At 42.9% G+C, this 15,993-nt stretch overlaps 1 protein-coding gene across 2 annotated transcripts; it reads left to right on the forward strand.

Moving 5' to 3' along the window:
• The first annotated feature begins 2,773 nt into the window (after nucleotides 1-2,773).
• LOC119525932 (guanine nucleotide-binding protein-like 3-like protein) lies at nucleotides 2,774-14,112 on the forward strand. Of its 2 annotated transcripts, none has more exons than XM_037824719.1 (7): nucleotides 2,774-2,858; nucleotides 9,241-9,281; nucleotides 10,199-10,306; nucleotides 11,076-11,192; nucleotides 11,839-11,922; nucleotides 12,091-12,226; nucleotides 13,878-14,112. In XM_037824719.1, exons 1-7 carry the CDS (start codon nucleotides 2,819-2,821, stop codon nucleotides 14,081-14,083), a joined length of 732 nt encoding a protein of 243 aa, XP_037680647.1. In that variant the 5' UTR covers nucleotides 2,774-2,818; the 3' UTR covers nucleotides 14,084-14,112. The 2 variants fall into 2 exon arrangements, with proteins under 2 accessions (XP_037680647.1, XP_037680648.1); XM_037824720.1 differs by having other exon boundaries at nucleotides 12,091-12,193.
• Nucleotides 14,113-15,993: the final 1,881 nt, after the last annotated feature.

Raw genomic sequence — 15,993 nt, forward strand, 5'->3', positions numbered from 1 at the left:
AGTACCATTATATAGTTGTGCATCCATCACCAAAATCAATTTTTGAACATTTTTGTTATCACACACAAATATGAATAAGAATAAAAGTTGAAGTAAAAAAGAACACTCAAAACATGCCATACCCCCATCCCCCCTATTATTCACTTACTTTTTGTCCTCATTTTTCTTCTCATCTATCCATACACTGGATAAAGGGAGTGTCAGTTACAAGGTTTTCACAGTCACATCGTCACACCATGTAAGCTATATGGTTATACAGTCATCTTCAAGAATCAAGGCTACTGGGTTGCAGTTCAACAGTTTCAAGTATTTCCTTCTAGCTATTCCAATACACTAAAAACTAAAAAGAGGTATCTATATAATGCATAAGAATAACTTCCAGAATGACCTCTTCACTGTTTGACATCTCTCAGCCACTGAAAATTTGTTTCATTTCTCTTCTTCCTTTTGGTCCAAGAAGGCTTTCTCAATCCCATGATGCCAGAGCCCAGCTCATCCCAACAAGTCATGTCCCACACTGCCAGGGAGATTTACACCCCTGGGAGTCATGTCCCGTATAGGAGGGGAGGGCACTGAGTTTACCTGCAGAGTTGGCCTAGAGAGAAAGGCCACATTTTAACAACGAAAGGGGTTCTCTGGGGGTGACTCTTAGGCACAATTTTAAGTAGGCTTAGCCTCTCCTTTGCAGTAACAAATTTCATGAGGGCAAGTCCCAAGATCGAGGGCTATTGGATTTTGATTAGGAGTGCCTTGTATCTATAAATTGCTTTGAGTAGAGTTTACACCTGAACAGTATTTAGTGTCACAATCCATGGAATTGGAATGTCCTTCCATTTCTTTAGGTCCTCTTTCATTTCTTCTATCAATGTTTTGTGATTTTCTCTGTACAAGTCCCTTAAATTCTTGGTTAGGTTTACTTGTAGATATTTTATTCTTTTTTGCAATTGTAAATGGAATTTTTTTCTTGAGTTTGTCTTCAAATTTTTCATTGCTGTGGTCTAAAAACACTACCAATTTTGTGGTGTTTGTTTTGTACCCCACCACTTTTAAGAATATGCTTATTAGTTCTAGTAGTTTCAATGTGGATTTTTCAGCATTTTGGGGGTACAGGGTCATGTCATCTGCAAATAGGGAAAGTTTCACATATTCCTTTCAAACTGGATGCATTTTCTTTCTTTCTCTTGCCTAATTTCTCTGGGAAGAACTTCCATTGCAATGCATCCTTTTTTGCCCCCTGATCTTCAAGAAAACTTTCAGGCTTTCCCAATTGAGTATAAATCATGTTGAGGAAGTTTCCTTCTATTCCTAGTTTTCCAAATGTTTTAATCAAGAAGAGGTGCTGCATTTTGTCAAAAGTCAAACGCTTTTTCTTTGTCTAGTGAGATGATCATGTGCTTCCTTTCCTTTCTTCTGTTAATGTGGTGTATTACATGAATTGATGAACTTAGGTTGAACTACCATTGCATACCTGGGATAAATTCTATTGTTCATGGCCTATAATTCCTTTAACGTGGCATGGGATTCAGTTACTAGTATTTTGTTGAGGGCTTTTGCATCCATATTCATAAGGGATATTTGGTCTGTGATTTCCTTTTCCTGTGGTTTCTTCATCTGGCTGTGGTGTTAGGGTAATATTCGCCTCATTGAATGAGTTAGATAGTGTTTCCCTCCTCTTCAATATTTTGGAAGAATTTGGGCAAGATTGGTGTTCATTCTTCTTGGAAAGTTTTGAAAAATTTGCCAGTGAAGCCGTCTGGTCCTTTGTGTTGCTTTGTTGAGAGGCTTTTGATTACTGATTCAACCTCTTTCCTTCTCATTGATTTGTTGAGATCTTCTATTTTATCTTGACCCAGTGTTGGTAGTTTGTGTATTTCTAGGAATTTGTCCATTTCATCTAGGTTATCTAATTTATTGGTGTACATACTCATTGTATCCTCTTCAAACTGTTTCCCTGTATGGTCTATAGTAATGTCCCGTCTGTCATTTCTAATTTTAGTTATCTGTATGGACTCTCTTTTTTCCTTCCTAAGTCCAGCTAAAGGCTTGTGAATTTCATTGATCTGTTTAAGGACCCAACTTTTGGTTTTGCTGATTGTCTATTGTTTTTTGTTCTCTGTTTCATTTCTCCCAACTCAATCTTTGCTGTTTACTTCCTTCTCCTGCCTTTGGTTGTAGTTTGCTTTTCTTTCTCTAGATGCTCTATTTGTGAAGTGAGGTCCTTGATGTGGGATATTTTTTATTTTTTTAATGTAAGCATTTAGACTATAAATTTGCCTTGCAGCACTGCCTTTGCTTCATTCCAAGAGTTTTGGTATGTCATGTTTTCCTTTTCATGCTCCTCAAGATATTTCCTAATTTCCCTTGAGATTTCTTCTTTTACCCATTAGTAGTTGGAGAGTACATAAATTAATTTGCACATATTTCTGAATTTCATATTTCTCCCCCTGCTATTAATATGTGGCTTCATTCCTTTTGATCAGACAAGATACATTGTTTGATTTCAATACTTTCAAATTTATTGAGATTTGTTTTGTGACCTAACATATGGTCTATCCTGGAGAATGATCCATGTGCATTCAAGAGAATATGTATTCTGTTGCTGTTGGGAGAATTGTTCTACATATGTCTGTTAGGTCCAGTTGGTTTATAGTATCTTTCACATCTTCTATTTATTGACCTTCTGTCTATATGTTCTATCCGTTATTGAGAGCAGCATATTACCGTCTACTACTATTAATGCAGAACCGTCTTCTATTGCAAATAGCCAGGAACAACTGTTTGGGGGACATCGGTGACTGGACACACATCACAAAGCAGTATGGAGTGGGTGGAATGGCCCAGATGGCAGCATAAGAAACGTAAGTAAAGACGCAGCTTGGCTCGCGCCCCTCCCACACTGGCTCAGCAGGCTGAGTTGGAATGCTTCCCTGTGGGGAAAAGCAGCAGTCTCTACTAGGAACAACGGAAGGTAGCAAATACATATTGAGCAGAGGCTATGTATCAGGTGCTGTTCTGTTCTTGTCCTGAACAAAAAATTGGTCAGCAAACACAAACCAAATCAAGCATAGCTCTTTTACTTACACTATCATGTTTCCCTTTGAGATAGGAGGAGGGAGGGGTCATTTCTGTGTCCATCTCAGTTACTAATGAATTTTTAACACTTGTAGACTATGCGTGGTTTTATGAAGAAAAATGAGTAAAAATCTTTGCAAGTCACTGCCAAATAATTGGTATGGCGAGGCTCCGCTTTTTCTGTAAATGTGAGTTGCAAAAGCGGGAAACGGAAGGCAAGGTGCAATATGAATGTCATCATGCTTAAAATGTACTTTATACATGAAAAATCTACCACGAAACATACCACAAAATATTATTAATGGTCATCCCTGGGTGGTAGCACTGTAGATAAAAATACTATTTTTTATTAGACTTTATCGGCCTTCCAAATTTTCTCCAGCGACACTGAATGCTTTCCATACTGAAAGAATATATTCATAAGAGTCCATAAACCGCCAGGACAAAGGAGGGGGAAGAGAGTGATAAGAGGATTCAAAGAAGCAGAAACACTAGTGGCCCAGTCCTCTGTGAGGAAACGCCAATTTGAAAACACAGGGGTTTTGTCCCTTGCGGTGAGGTGCATTGTGGGACCCCTGCTCCACTCACCAGAGGATTCGCTATTGGGCAAAGATTACCAAGGAACCGGGAAGAACCGATTTCGGTTGCCTAAAAACTGAAAACAAAAAACTGCAACACGTTTTTTTTTTTTAGTCGAAAGGGCGGGGCAGGACCGAACAGGGTGGCTTCCACGGCCCAGGATCGCCACCTAGCGGCGAGATAAACTGGCGTGGACACACCCGGTAAATGAATCCTATCCGCTGGTTTCCTGCCCACCGCCCTCGAGATACAGGCTAAGGAAACTTCGCAGGAAACGCTAGGACAAAACACTGCAGTAGGACTAGCCAAAATGGCCCTGGCACACCGTCCCAGGAAACAGGGTGCCTTCTCCCGTTCTCCCCGGCCCGTCCCCGGAACTAGCGCAAAGGCGTCAGGCGGTCCTTCCGCCCTCTGCGGAACCGGCCTGGAGGGCGGGATATGACCCGGATTGGCGGATTCTGGGCCTGCGCGGAACATGGCCCAGGATTGGCGGCTTCTGGGCCTCCTCCGGGGACTTGGAGGTTAGCTTAGTGCGAGGTCGGAGGAGGCATGGGACTCACCGCGTGGGCCTCTGCTGCCCGATTGTCCCCGCCGTCCCACGAGCGGGCCCTGCGCCAATGCCCTGTTTAACCCCACCCCGAGACCTACTGTCATCCCTTACACGCACTTGACAAGGGTCCTGTAGTCCACTATACCCGCTCTCCGCTTTCCCTCCTTGGCGACCTCAGCGGACACCAGCTCCGTTAAAGTGGGTCGAGGAGAGAACGTTTTCAGGATAAGTTTGGCTCTTTTGTTTTGAAGGGCATCAAATTTACGTGCAGGAACTGCAGATGCACATATGGGAAGGAGGCAGGTTTCATTTCCCCTTTAGCTTATGGAACTTTCTAACATACAGTGAATAATGTTTGATTAGGGACAGAGGATGATTGCAGGAGCAAAGCCCTCGAGAAACTGGAGGGCATGGGATCCTGAGCAGAAGTGAGAGGGCTGGTTCAGTCGGGAGCATTGTAAGCAGACAGCTGGCAGAGAATACCAGGACCCAAAAAAGGTAGCTTGGGTTTGGGGCGATCTGAGAATTCCGACCTGATTGCTTGTGTCTTCTCATTGAATTTTCATCAGAAGTATCTTTAGAGTCCATATTTCTACCAACAGTCTCTTCAAAGCAATCTAGGCCTTTTCTGTCAAGCACCTCACAATTCTTCGAGAATCTTCCCCTTATTCATATTAATAGCCGTTCCAACATGTTTGGTATTTGCAAACTCAGCAGCACCCCATTCCTGGTACCAAAACCTGTTCCAGTTTGCTAATGCTGCCTTTTCACAAAACACCAGAAATGGATCAGCTTTTATAAAGGGCGGTTATTTGGTTAGAAGGTTAGAGTCTTAAGGCCATAAAGTGTCCAAAGTAAGTCATCAGCAATCGGGTACCTTCACTGGAGGATGGCCACTGGTGTCCGGAAAACCTCTCTTAGCTGGGAAGGCACATGGCTGGTGTGTGTTCCAGAGTTCTGGTTTCAAAATGGCTTTCTCCCAGGATGTTCCTCTCTAGGCTGCAGTCCTCAAAAATGTCTTGCTCTTGGAGTGTTTGTCCTCTCTTAGCTTCTCAGGAGCAAAAGTCTGCTTCCAAAGGCTGTCTCCAAAATGTCCTCTCTCAGCTCCTGTGCATTCTTCAAAGTGTCCCTCTTGGCTGTAGCAAACTTGCTCCTTCTGTCTGAGCTTATGTAGTGCTCTAGTGAGCTAATCAAGGTGCACGTTGAATGGGCGGGGCCATACCTCCATGGAAATTATCTAATCAGAGTTATCACCTACAGTTGGGTGGGTCACATCTCCATGGAAACACTCAAAGAATTACAGTCTAATCAACACTAATACATCTACCCCACACGAGATTGCATCAAAGATAACAGCGTTTGGGGGGACATAATACATCCAAACCAACACACCACCTTATTTTTAACACCTTGCAAGGTTGACATTCATTTTTTCTCCCTCATGTAAAAACACATTTGTACATTTTATCACAATTGTTGAGCACTCTAGGTTTCACCAAGTTATACAGTCCCCGTCTTTATCTTTCCTCTTTCCTCTTCTGGTGTCCCACATGCTCCTAACCTTCCTCTTTCAACCATACTCACAGTCATCTTTGTTCAGTGTACTTACATTGCTGTGCTACCATTACCCAAAATTGTCTTCCAGACCTCTCACTCCTGTCTTTTCCTATCTGTCTGTGGTGCTCCCTTTAGTATTGCCTGTAGCACAGGAATCTTATTCACAAACTCTCTCGTTGTCTGTTTGTCAGAGAGTAAACTCTCCCTCATATTTGAAGGACAGTTTTGATGGATATAGGATTCTTGGTTGGTGGTGTTTCTCTTTCAGTATCTTAAATATATCACACCACTTCCTTTTTGCCTCCATGGTTTCTACTGAGAAATCTGCACATAGTCTTATCAAGCTTCCTTTCTTTGTGATGGATTGCTTTTCTCTTGCTGCTTTCAGGATTCTCTGTCTTTGACATTTCATAATCTGATTATTACATGTCTTGATGTAGGTCTGTTCAGATCTGTTCTGTTTGGGGTACGCTGCACTTCTTGGATCTGTAATCTTATGTCTTTCTTAAGGAATAGGAAATTTTCATTGATTATTTCCTCTATTATTGCTTCTGCCCCTTTTCCCTTCTCTTCTCCTTCTGGGACACCCATGACATGTACATTCATGTGCTTCATGTTGTCATTCAATTCCCTGAGCTGTTGCTCTTATCTTTCCATTCTTTTCCCTATCTGTTCTTTTGTGTGTAGGATTTCAATTATCTTGTTCTCCAGTTCCTGAGTGTGTTCTTCTGTTTCTTGTGATCTGCTGTTGTTTGTCACTGCTTGTGTTGTGCCTTTCATTTCCATAGATTGTGCCAGTTGTTTTTTCACACTTTTGATTCCTACCTTATTTTTGCCCAGTGTTTTCTTTATAGCTTTCATCTCTTTTGTTATATCTTCCCTGAACTCGTTGATTTGGTTTTTGATTTGATTTAGCATATTTCTTTGAAAATCTTTAATAGATTGTTTCATGAAAGTGAAACAATATCTCAGCTGTATCTTGATTGAGGTGTAAGTTTGTTCCTTTGACTGGGCCATATCTTTGTTTTCCCTAGAGTGGATTGTAGTTTTCTGTTGTCTAGGCATCTGGTTTCCTTAGTTACCCCAATCACATTTTTCCAGACCAGAATGGGTTCAGGTCTCAGAATGGGGTTATATTCAGGGTGTATCTTAGAAGAATGACAGACTTCTCTGTGAGGTCTCCAGTCACTGTGCTTTTCCTAATCTCCCCGGCAGGTGGCACCAGTCAGCCTGTCGCTCCTGACTGGTGTAAGGAGGTGTGGCTCCTTCAGTTTCTGTTTCGGCTGTTTTCCCCCAGGCTCTGGGATATGGTTCTGAATGCAAAGCTGGACCCCACCTCCTTACTCTTAGGGAAGATATACCCCCTAGGGAGTTTTCATCTGCATTTGAATTACTCTCTGACTCTGTTATCTCCACTCCTGTCTTGGTCAGAGTGCTGTGAACTGAAAATGGCTGAGGCTTTCTCCTCTAAACCCCTTGGATTGAGAGAGAGAAAAAGGGACAGAAAGCCCCCTTTTGGAGCCAGTACATGACCCACCAGTTTGACTTGCTGGCCACAGGTAACACCAGGTCTTCTGGGCTCCCCCTCCTGGGACAGATGAGTCTTTTGGTACTTTAACATCAGTCATCACTAAAAGCCTCTGTCTGCTTATTGGGGGTTTGTAGCTTGTATTCAGCAGTCTGCATTTGTTAATTAAAACCCCAGTTGCAGCTCAGCTGAGCTATATTCGCTCGCTCGGAGAGTGCCACTCTTTACCACAGCAAGGTTTTGCATCTCAGCCTGCCATGGAGGGAGGGGGCTCCTGGTGCAGTTCCACAGCTTTTACTTACAGATTCTGTGCTGCAATCTCAGCATTCCTCCCAATCCAAGTTGGTGTATGATGTTTGGACACTCACGGTTGTCCCCCAGCAGTTATTCCAAATTATTTAGTAGTTGTTCCTGGTTGTTTATTAGTTGTTCCAGGGGACTGACTAAATTCCACTCCTCTCTATGCCACCATCTTGCCCCTCCCTTGAAAATGTGTCTTTTACCTTCACATAAGTGTGATCTCTTGGTTGGGTGTAGGAATTTAGCTTGGAGCAGAACTTTGTAATGGTTATTCTTCTATGTTCCATGTCAAGTTTTGGAAATTGATTTTTTTTCTCTCATACTTCCTTGGAAGTGTCTTGAATCTCTCTAAGAATTTGCAGTAGTTTTTGTTTCCTACATTCATTTTTTCAGTGGGAGTCATCTGGTGTGATTGTGGAGTCTGTTCTCTGGTAATTTTGAGCTGCTTATATTTGTTGGTATATATCCTGACCTTCTAGAACCTCCCTCTCATGGAATTCCTTTAGCCCCCTTGCTGGAAGTAATTTTTCCTGAAGAGACCAACTGTGAATGGGAGGACAAACAGAATTCTCATTGAAGGCTTGGAGGCCTCTTAAGTTCTTGGGTTTTGTTAAGGCATGGTTGGGGAAGTTGCAGCTCTCTCTTCCTTTTATTCAAGGGAAGCAGCAGTTGAGCTGAGTAAGGCAAGTCCTTTGGGAGGCAACGTGAGCAGTATTCTGGTTTGCTAATGCTGCCATTTTGCCAAACGCCAGAAATGGATTGGTTTTTATAAAGGGGGTTTATTTGATTACAAACTTACAGTCTTAAGACCATAAAGTGTCCAAGGTAAGGCATCAGCAACAGGGTACCTTCACTGGAGGATGGCCAGTGGCGTCCTGAAAATCTGTGTTAGCTTGGAAGACACGTGGCTGGCGTCTGCTTGCTTCCAAGTTGCATTTCAATATGGCATTCTCCAAAATGTCAGTGTCAGCTTCCAGTGGTCATCTTCAAAATGTCACTCTCACTTGCTCTCCAAAATGTCACAGCTGCTGTGCGTCTGGGCCTGTGTACCTCTTTTTAAAGTACTGCAGTGATCCAATTAAGACCCACCCTGAATGAAAGGTCTTGCCCACAGTTGATTGAGTCACATCTCCATGGAAACACTGAACCAATAGGTTCCAACCTAATCAACACTTATATGTCTGCCCCCACAAGATTGCATTAAAGAATATGGCTTTTTCTGGGGGACATAACATATACAAACAGGAAGGGGTATTTCTCTTCCCAAGGTGGGGCTGAGGGCATCCATCTTGGCTTAGTAGCTAGGGCAATAGAGATCACTTTCCCATGCTGCTGGTTCCCCCCACCTCAGCCTGGTACTGAAATTGCTGGATTGCCCGCAAAAGGAGTTGGGGGACAGAGAGGAATCATAAGTGCACATTCAGGTTGCTCTCTTTACAGAATTTCCTTAAGAGTTATATGAGTTTACATTGAAATAATGCTGTAAACATTGTATCCCTGACCCTCTTGCTGCCGTCTGTATCTGTTTTGTTCTGGCCCTAGATAGGCATGGGATTTGGGGCTTACTCAGATTCCCAGGATGGCCTGGCATTGACTAAGCTGTTCACAAATTGTAGATAGGTGGATGATGGTTCACTTTTTTTCTTTCTTGTAGAAAATAAAAAGGCAGGTAAAGGCTCGAAAGGCTGCAAGAAGGTAAGTTGGTCCTGTCCTCAGGTCAGGTATGTTCACTGGGGGTAAGGTCAGGAATAGATGGCCTGCGTTGGGAGAAACCCACAAAACAAATAGATGTTGGATGACTGGACAGAGCACTGTGTTGGAATCCAAGGATCTGTCTTTCTCTTCCTTTCTGGGTGGCCAAAGCAGAGAATTGGCAGCATTTATTAAGTTCCTACCATAAGCCGTAGGCTCCTTCTTCTTGACTTACCTTGGTAGGGGTTATCATCAATCCCATTTTTTAGATGAAGAAATTGAGCTCGTAGGGAGAAAGTTTCTAGGTTCAAAGTCACCCAGCTAGGATTTGAATCGCTCTGATTCTGATTTCTCATAGAGAAAACTCAGTCTTTGGCCCCAGCTCCTGGATCTCCTGGTCCTGCTGAGAAAGCTGTGGGCAAGTAAGGCTTGGGCTAGGGTGGTGGTTCTCAAACTTTAGCATTGTTAAAGTTCTCAAACTTTAACCAGCCTTCCAGAATTACCTGGAGGGCTGGTTAAAACAGATTGTTGGGCCCCACCTCTGAGTATCTGATTTGGTAGATCTGCCCATGGTATCCCAAGAATTTGCATTTCTAGCAAGTTCCTAGGTGATGCTGCTGCTGTTCCAAGGACCATACTTTGAGAATTAATCATCTAGAAAGCTTTTCTCTCATCTTTTATTTGGGAAACCTCCCCAGCTGCCACTTTCCCTCCCCCCACTGTTTCCTTGAAGTTCTTCAGTGAGTCCCTGTCTCTCCCCAGCCAGGTGCACAGATCTGAGAACAGAGCCCTTCTTTTTGCCTACTTTTGTGTCTTTCCCCCCACAACTGTATTTCTAAGCAGCTTTAGCTCCCCGGGGGAGGGGAAGTTCTATGGGTTCATTAGGTGTTTTTGATATTTTTCTCTTGTGCAATGAACAGACTGCAAAGCAGAGTGGGAAGAAAGCAGCCTCCAAATTGCCCTCCGTTCCTCAGCTTTTTCACATCAATGATCATGTCAAATGGGAGGCTGAATTAAAGCAGAAGAGGGTAAGCCCTTTCCTTACCTTGGGGGATGGAGGATGCCCTGGCTTGAATGCCAGATTTGCAGAAGTATTGGATAGAAGGAAAAGCTGGGGTTTTTAGAGTTGTTGAAGCTGGTTGTGGAAGGGGGAAGAGAATGAGGTCACCTTGATAATTTGTTTTAAAGTCTCCATTTGCTCACCAACTCATCACCTCCCAGTACATTACTGTCTGGCTTAGGTTCCCACTGCTCCTCTGAAACTGTTCTTGCCAGCATCACCAGGGCATTCTCTGACAGCACATCCATGGATAGTTTTCTGTCCTTATATCCAGATTTTCAGCTTTTGAGACCATGCTTTGCTTGAAACACTTATTTTGATTTGTCTTTTCACTCTCCTCAATATTCTCCTTCCTCTTTGACCAGTCTTTTTCAGTCTCCTCTGCTGCTTTTTCCTCTTCCTGCTCTTTAAATGAGAGTATCCCAGGACCTTGTCCTCTTTCCCCCTCTGGTATTAAGTGGTTTCCTCTGCCTAGAATGTATTCTCTCTCAGACTCACACATACCTTCTTTTTATTTTTTTCTGCTGCTCTTCCATTTCCTTCATCTCTGCTTTTTTTCTTTCTCTGAAACCCTCTGTCTCTATCTCTTGCTGTTATACATGCTCTCCCTGTATGCCTGCTCCTCCTGCCTCTGTGATGTCACACTGTTACCCCTTCCCTTTTACTCTTAGATTCCCATCCTTTCCTTAGGCTACAGACCCAGTTGGATACAGTCACAGTGTGTGTTTACCTGTTAGGTAGAGGAGATGAGGGAGAAGCAGCAGACTGCCCGGGAGCAAGAGAGACACAGACGCAGGACCATCGAGTGCTACTGTCAAGATGTCTTGAGACGCCAGAAGGAGTTTGAGGAAAAGGTGTGAACTTCCTTTGCCCCCTGAGTGAACCTGGCTTGGGTTTGCCCATTGCTGTATGAAAGGGAAAGAGGGAGAGGAAGTAGGGGGTCACTGTGGAGAGGATGTGAGACAGTGTTGTGGACAGGGAGGGAAGATGAGAGGGAAATAATAGGGTGGAGGGGCAGGGGTTGAGATGGAGTGAGGGTATGAGGGGAGAAATGAGAGAGGAGCATATATGAGGGGGTGTCGTCTTCCTTGTGGGGCTTCTTGCTACCTCTCTGACATATATTCTTGTCTCACACACAAAATACACATTTTCCAACTCATGCTCCCTTTTTAACATACAGTACACATTTTTCCTCCCCTGTCCCATGTCCTCCATAGATTGTTTTTCTCACTTATACTTCCCTCTCACATTTCTCCCTCATACATCCATGTGTACACTCAGGTTTCCAGCTGGTGTTTTCTGCTCAGACACACACACATAGGCATACACGTGTACTATGTATGTTTTTATCCATTATTCTTCTAGTTCCTAGCTTTGTTGACTGATTAAAGTTACTCTGGGGTGGGCTGAGACTCACATGACTTCCCCAGCCTCCTATAGTATTTCCAAACCCTGGTGCTGTCTTTTCCCTCCCTGGACCGCTCTTCTTTTCTCCTCTAGGAAGAAGTTTTGCAGGAATTAAATATGTTTCCTCAGCTGGATGATGAGGCCACGAGGAAGGCTTATTACAAGGAGTTTCGTAAGGTATAGACACCCATTTCTTAAGGCCTTTGAGGAGGGCACCAATCCAGTCCTTTCATCTCTCCTTTTCTATTTCTCCTGACAAAGATGAAGACATTTTCTTTCATGGACCTGTGTGACTGGTAACCAGTCTTCTCCCTTCCTTCATCTCCCTTGTCCTTTGCTCTGCAGGTTGTAGAATATTCTGATGTGATTCTGGAAGTCCTGGATGCTAGAGACCCATTGGGCTGCCGCTGCTTCCAAATGGAAGAGGCTGTTCTGCGGGCAGAAGGCAGTAAGAAACTGGTCCTGGTCTTGAACAAGATTGGTGGGTGCTGGACAGTGGTCTAGTTTGCTAATGCTGCTGGCATGCAAACACCAGAGCTGGATTGGCTTTTATAAAGGGGGTTTATTTGGTGACACAGTTGCAGTCTTAAGGCCATAAAGTGTCCAATGTGAGGCATCAACATTCTGGTACCTTCACTAGAGGATGGCCAATGGCGTCCGGAAAACCTGTTAGCTGGGAAGGCATGTGGCTGGTGTCTGCTCCAAGTTCTGGTTTCAAAATGGCTTTCTCCCAGGACGTTCCTCTCTAGGCTGCAGTTCCTCAAAAATGCCCCTCTTAGTTGCTATTGGGGTGTTTTCCCTCTCTTAGCTTCTCTGGAGCAAAAGTATGCTTTCAACAGCTGTCTTCAAACTGTCTCTCATCTGCAGCTCCTCTCTCAGTTCCTGTGCATTCTTCAAAGTGTCCCTCTTGGCTGTAGCAAGGTCGTTCCTTCTGTCTGAGCTTATATAGTTCTGCAGTAAACTCATCAAGGCCCATGCTGAATGGGTGGGGCCACACCTCCATGGAAATTATCCAGTCAGTTGGGTGGGGTGCATCTCCATGGAAACGCTCAAAGAATTACAATCTAATCAACACTGATACGTCTGCCCACACAAGAATACATGAAAGATAATGGTGTTTGGGGGGACATAATGTATTCAAACCAGCACAGGCAGGATTGGGTAAGGCAGGGAAGGGGCCAGGCCTTCTTGAAAGACTATCTTGGGACCAGACACTGAGATCCAGCAATGCAGTGGTATTCATAACAGTCTTGCAAGGTAGGGATTCTTGTTTCAGTTTTCAAAGCCAGGAATCTTAAGACGTGAAGTCACTTGTCTAAACACACACACACACACACACACACACACACACACACACACGCTCACACGCACACAGTGTAGCAGAAGTTGGGAGTGGAATCCAGGCCTGTTGCCTTTGAATCACCTGTTCCTGCCATTTTGAGCTTTGTGGACAACCCTGGAGAGCTCCTCTCCCCCAAGCTAGAAACCAAAGCTTGGAGGTTTGGGAGAGAGTGGGGCAAGAGATAAGACTTACTCTGCAGCCTGCTAGGTGGGAGAATACATGAGTTCAGGACTCACTCAGGTCAGGGTCTCATCTTAGCTGTGCTATCTGTTTTCTGTGGGATACTGTGTAAGTCATGTCACCTCTGAGAGTGTCGGTTTCTTTAGCTTTAAAATGGGTAGTGATTGTCCCAACTTCACAGGGTTGTTGTGAGGATTAATAAGTGTTTGGTACATGGCTAGTACTTCATAAATGATAGCCATTCTTGTCAGAGTTGTTCTTGACATTTGTCCCAACCTTGAATGATCCAGAGAGGGGGTGGGAAGCACAACCTGTAGGAGGCCTCTGGGCACTTTGGGCACTGTCTTGGAAGAAGGGCATCTGGGAACGAACAGCTAGTTTGCTCATTCTCCCCAAGGGGCAGAGGCCTGCTCTGGAAGGGCTAACTTGTCCCATAGACCAGGCCATCCTTTCTAATTCCAACTTGGTAACTGGACAGGGACTGAGAGGGCCAGCAGAGATATCTATTGCCAGGAGGTGGGCCTAGCTTTGGGTGTGGGTAGAAGAATCTTTGGAATAAGCCATCAAAGTGATGTTCTCTTACCAGCCCCATCTGTTCTATTTTCCCCAGACCTAGTCCCTAAGGACATTGTGGAAAAGTGGCTGGATTACCTTCGGAATGAACTGCCAACTGTAGCTTTCAAAGCCAGCACCCAGCATCAGGTCAAAAACCTGGTGAGCCTGTGTATAGGGGTGTCTAACCTCATTCAGGGTAGCCTAGGGTCAGGGTTGGGAGATAGTGATTTAAGTGAGGACTTACAGCTCTTTGGTAATTGAACTGTATCTTCAACTTTGAGTTTTTGCTCTTCTGGGTGACTTCTTAATATTAATTTCAGTTTTTCCCTTCCTATAGATCCCTTTTTAGGAAGCATTTTTTTTTCAGTTGTAAGAGTAGTGCATGCTGTATAAAAAATTTGGAAAATACAGAGGAGTAAAAGGAAATATCACTCTTGACTTAAACTCTCAGCAGTAACTACTTTTTTTTCAGTTTTCCTCTTTGGGATCCAAGTACATTAGCAATAGACACACATAAAAACTTAGTTACTCGGTGGTCATAAAAGAGACCAAGTAAATGCTGCCATTTTAAGGAAACATTTCAAAATGAGAGAAAAAAGACATTTACTTTATAGTTGCAATTGGGAGAATGACAGTGATGTAAGTTGGCAGCCACAAGTCACCTCTGGGAAGCTCCAGATTTAGGGGAGGCAGTGGGATGCTGTGTTGTAGGGGTCTCAGCAGAGGAAGGACCACCACTTGACTTTACAGGGGTGAGCATATGGTATCTAGAGATACCACAACATTCAAAAATTAGAGTAACAGCTCTTGGTGCTGAACATGATGTATGCAATGGAAGTGTCATTCTTGGCTTGGCTTCTCAGTGTGCATTTTTCTTTTCTGTCCAATGTTTTGCATCTATGGAATTCCTCTTTCAGATGCCTGATGATGATTTGTATTAAAAATACATTAGAAAAGACAGATAAGTTGACATTGGAAAAGGGAATTTGACTCCTGCTATAGAATATTTATTTTTCCCAGGGTGGTAACTACTTTTAATTATTGTTGAATACACTTCCATTCTTTTTTTCTTTTAAAAACAAATCACACTACTTCCTAATTATATAATTAATACAGAAATACATTTTAATTGTAAAATATTAAAGTATTACAGAAACATTGGTTGCTTCTGGGGAGAGAAATGGTGCTAAGGGACATCTTTTCAATGTTGCACCATGTGTAAAACTTATTAAAAAATAAAATAAAATCGCAGATAAATCTTAAATACAACGCTTTCACCAGTACCCTTAATTCCAATCGTCTTTATGCATACCTGGAGGTAATCACCATTATTGGTTTGGTGTATATCCTTCCAGACTTCTTTCTATACACATATAGAAGATAACATACTGTTTTATATTATATGTGTCATTCTAGAGCTTGTTTTTGTTTTACTGGAGATCTCTTTATAAAGATCTAACTTTTTAATACTATGTAAAATCAGTTTCAGTTTTTTTCATTGTTACAGCCAGTACCTGAACAAACACCTTTGCACTTGTCTCTTTGGCACATGGGCAAGTATTAGGTACTGAGAGATGGAATGGCTGGGTCATAAGCTTAGTGCATTATACATTTTACTAGACACTAATCAATTGCCCTTCATAGTGATTGTACTAGTTTATCCTCCCACCAGTGGAGTACATGAATGTGTGAAAGATAGTAGTTCCCTGCACTCTTGCCAACCAACACTTGATATCATTAAACTTTTTAAACTTTATTACTCTGGGTGAAACCTGATACCTCATACATAATTTTTTGGCCTTCTTTGATGATAAAAATTTGGTAAGCATCCTTTTCTAGCAGTTACATTTCATTTTTATTCTGTTTTTTGTTTTGCTTTAAAAAAAACACCTTTTTTTTATTAGAGAAGTTGCAGGTTTACAGAAAATTCAGACAGAAAATACAGAGCTCCCGTATACCTCCCCGTCACACAGTTTCTCCATATCACCAACATTTTGCACCCATGATGCTCCCCAGTTAAAACTGATGAAAAGATCACTGTAATTATACCATTAACCACAGTCCATACCTTATACTAGTGTTCTCCACTTGTGTGTATAGTCCTATGATATTTTTATATACTTTCATCCTAGTAACATACTCCACACAGAATTTCCCCTTTCAGCCACGTT

This window comes from Choloepus didactylus (assembly GCF_015220235.1).
Source record: "Choloepus didactylus isolate mChoDid1 chromosome Y unlocalized genomic scaffold, mChoDid1.pri SUPER_Y_unloc1, whole genome shotgun sequence".
In the NCBI taxonomy this organism is placed as follows: Eukaryota; Metazoa; Chordata; class Mammalia; order Pilosa; family Megalonychidae; genus Choloepus; species Choloepus didactylus.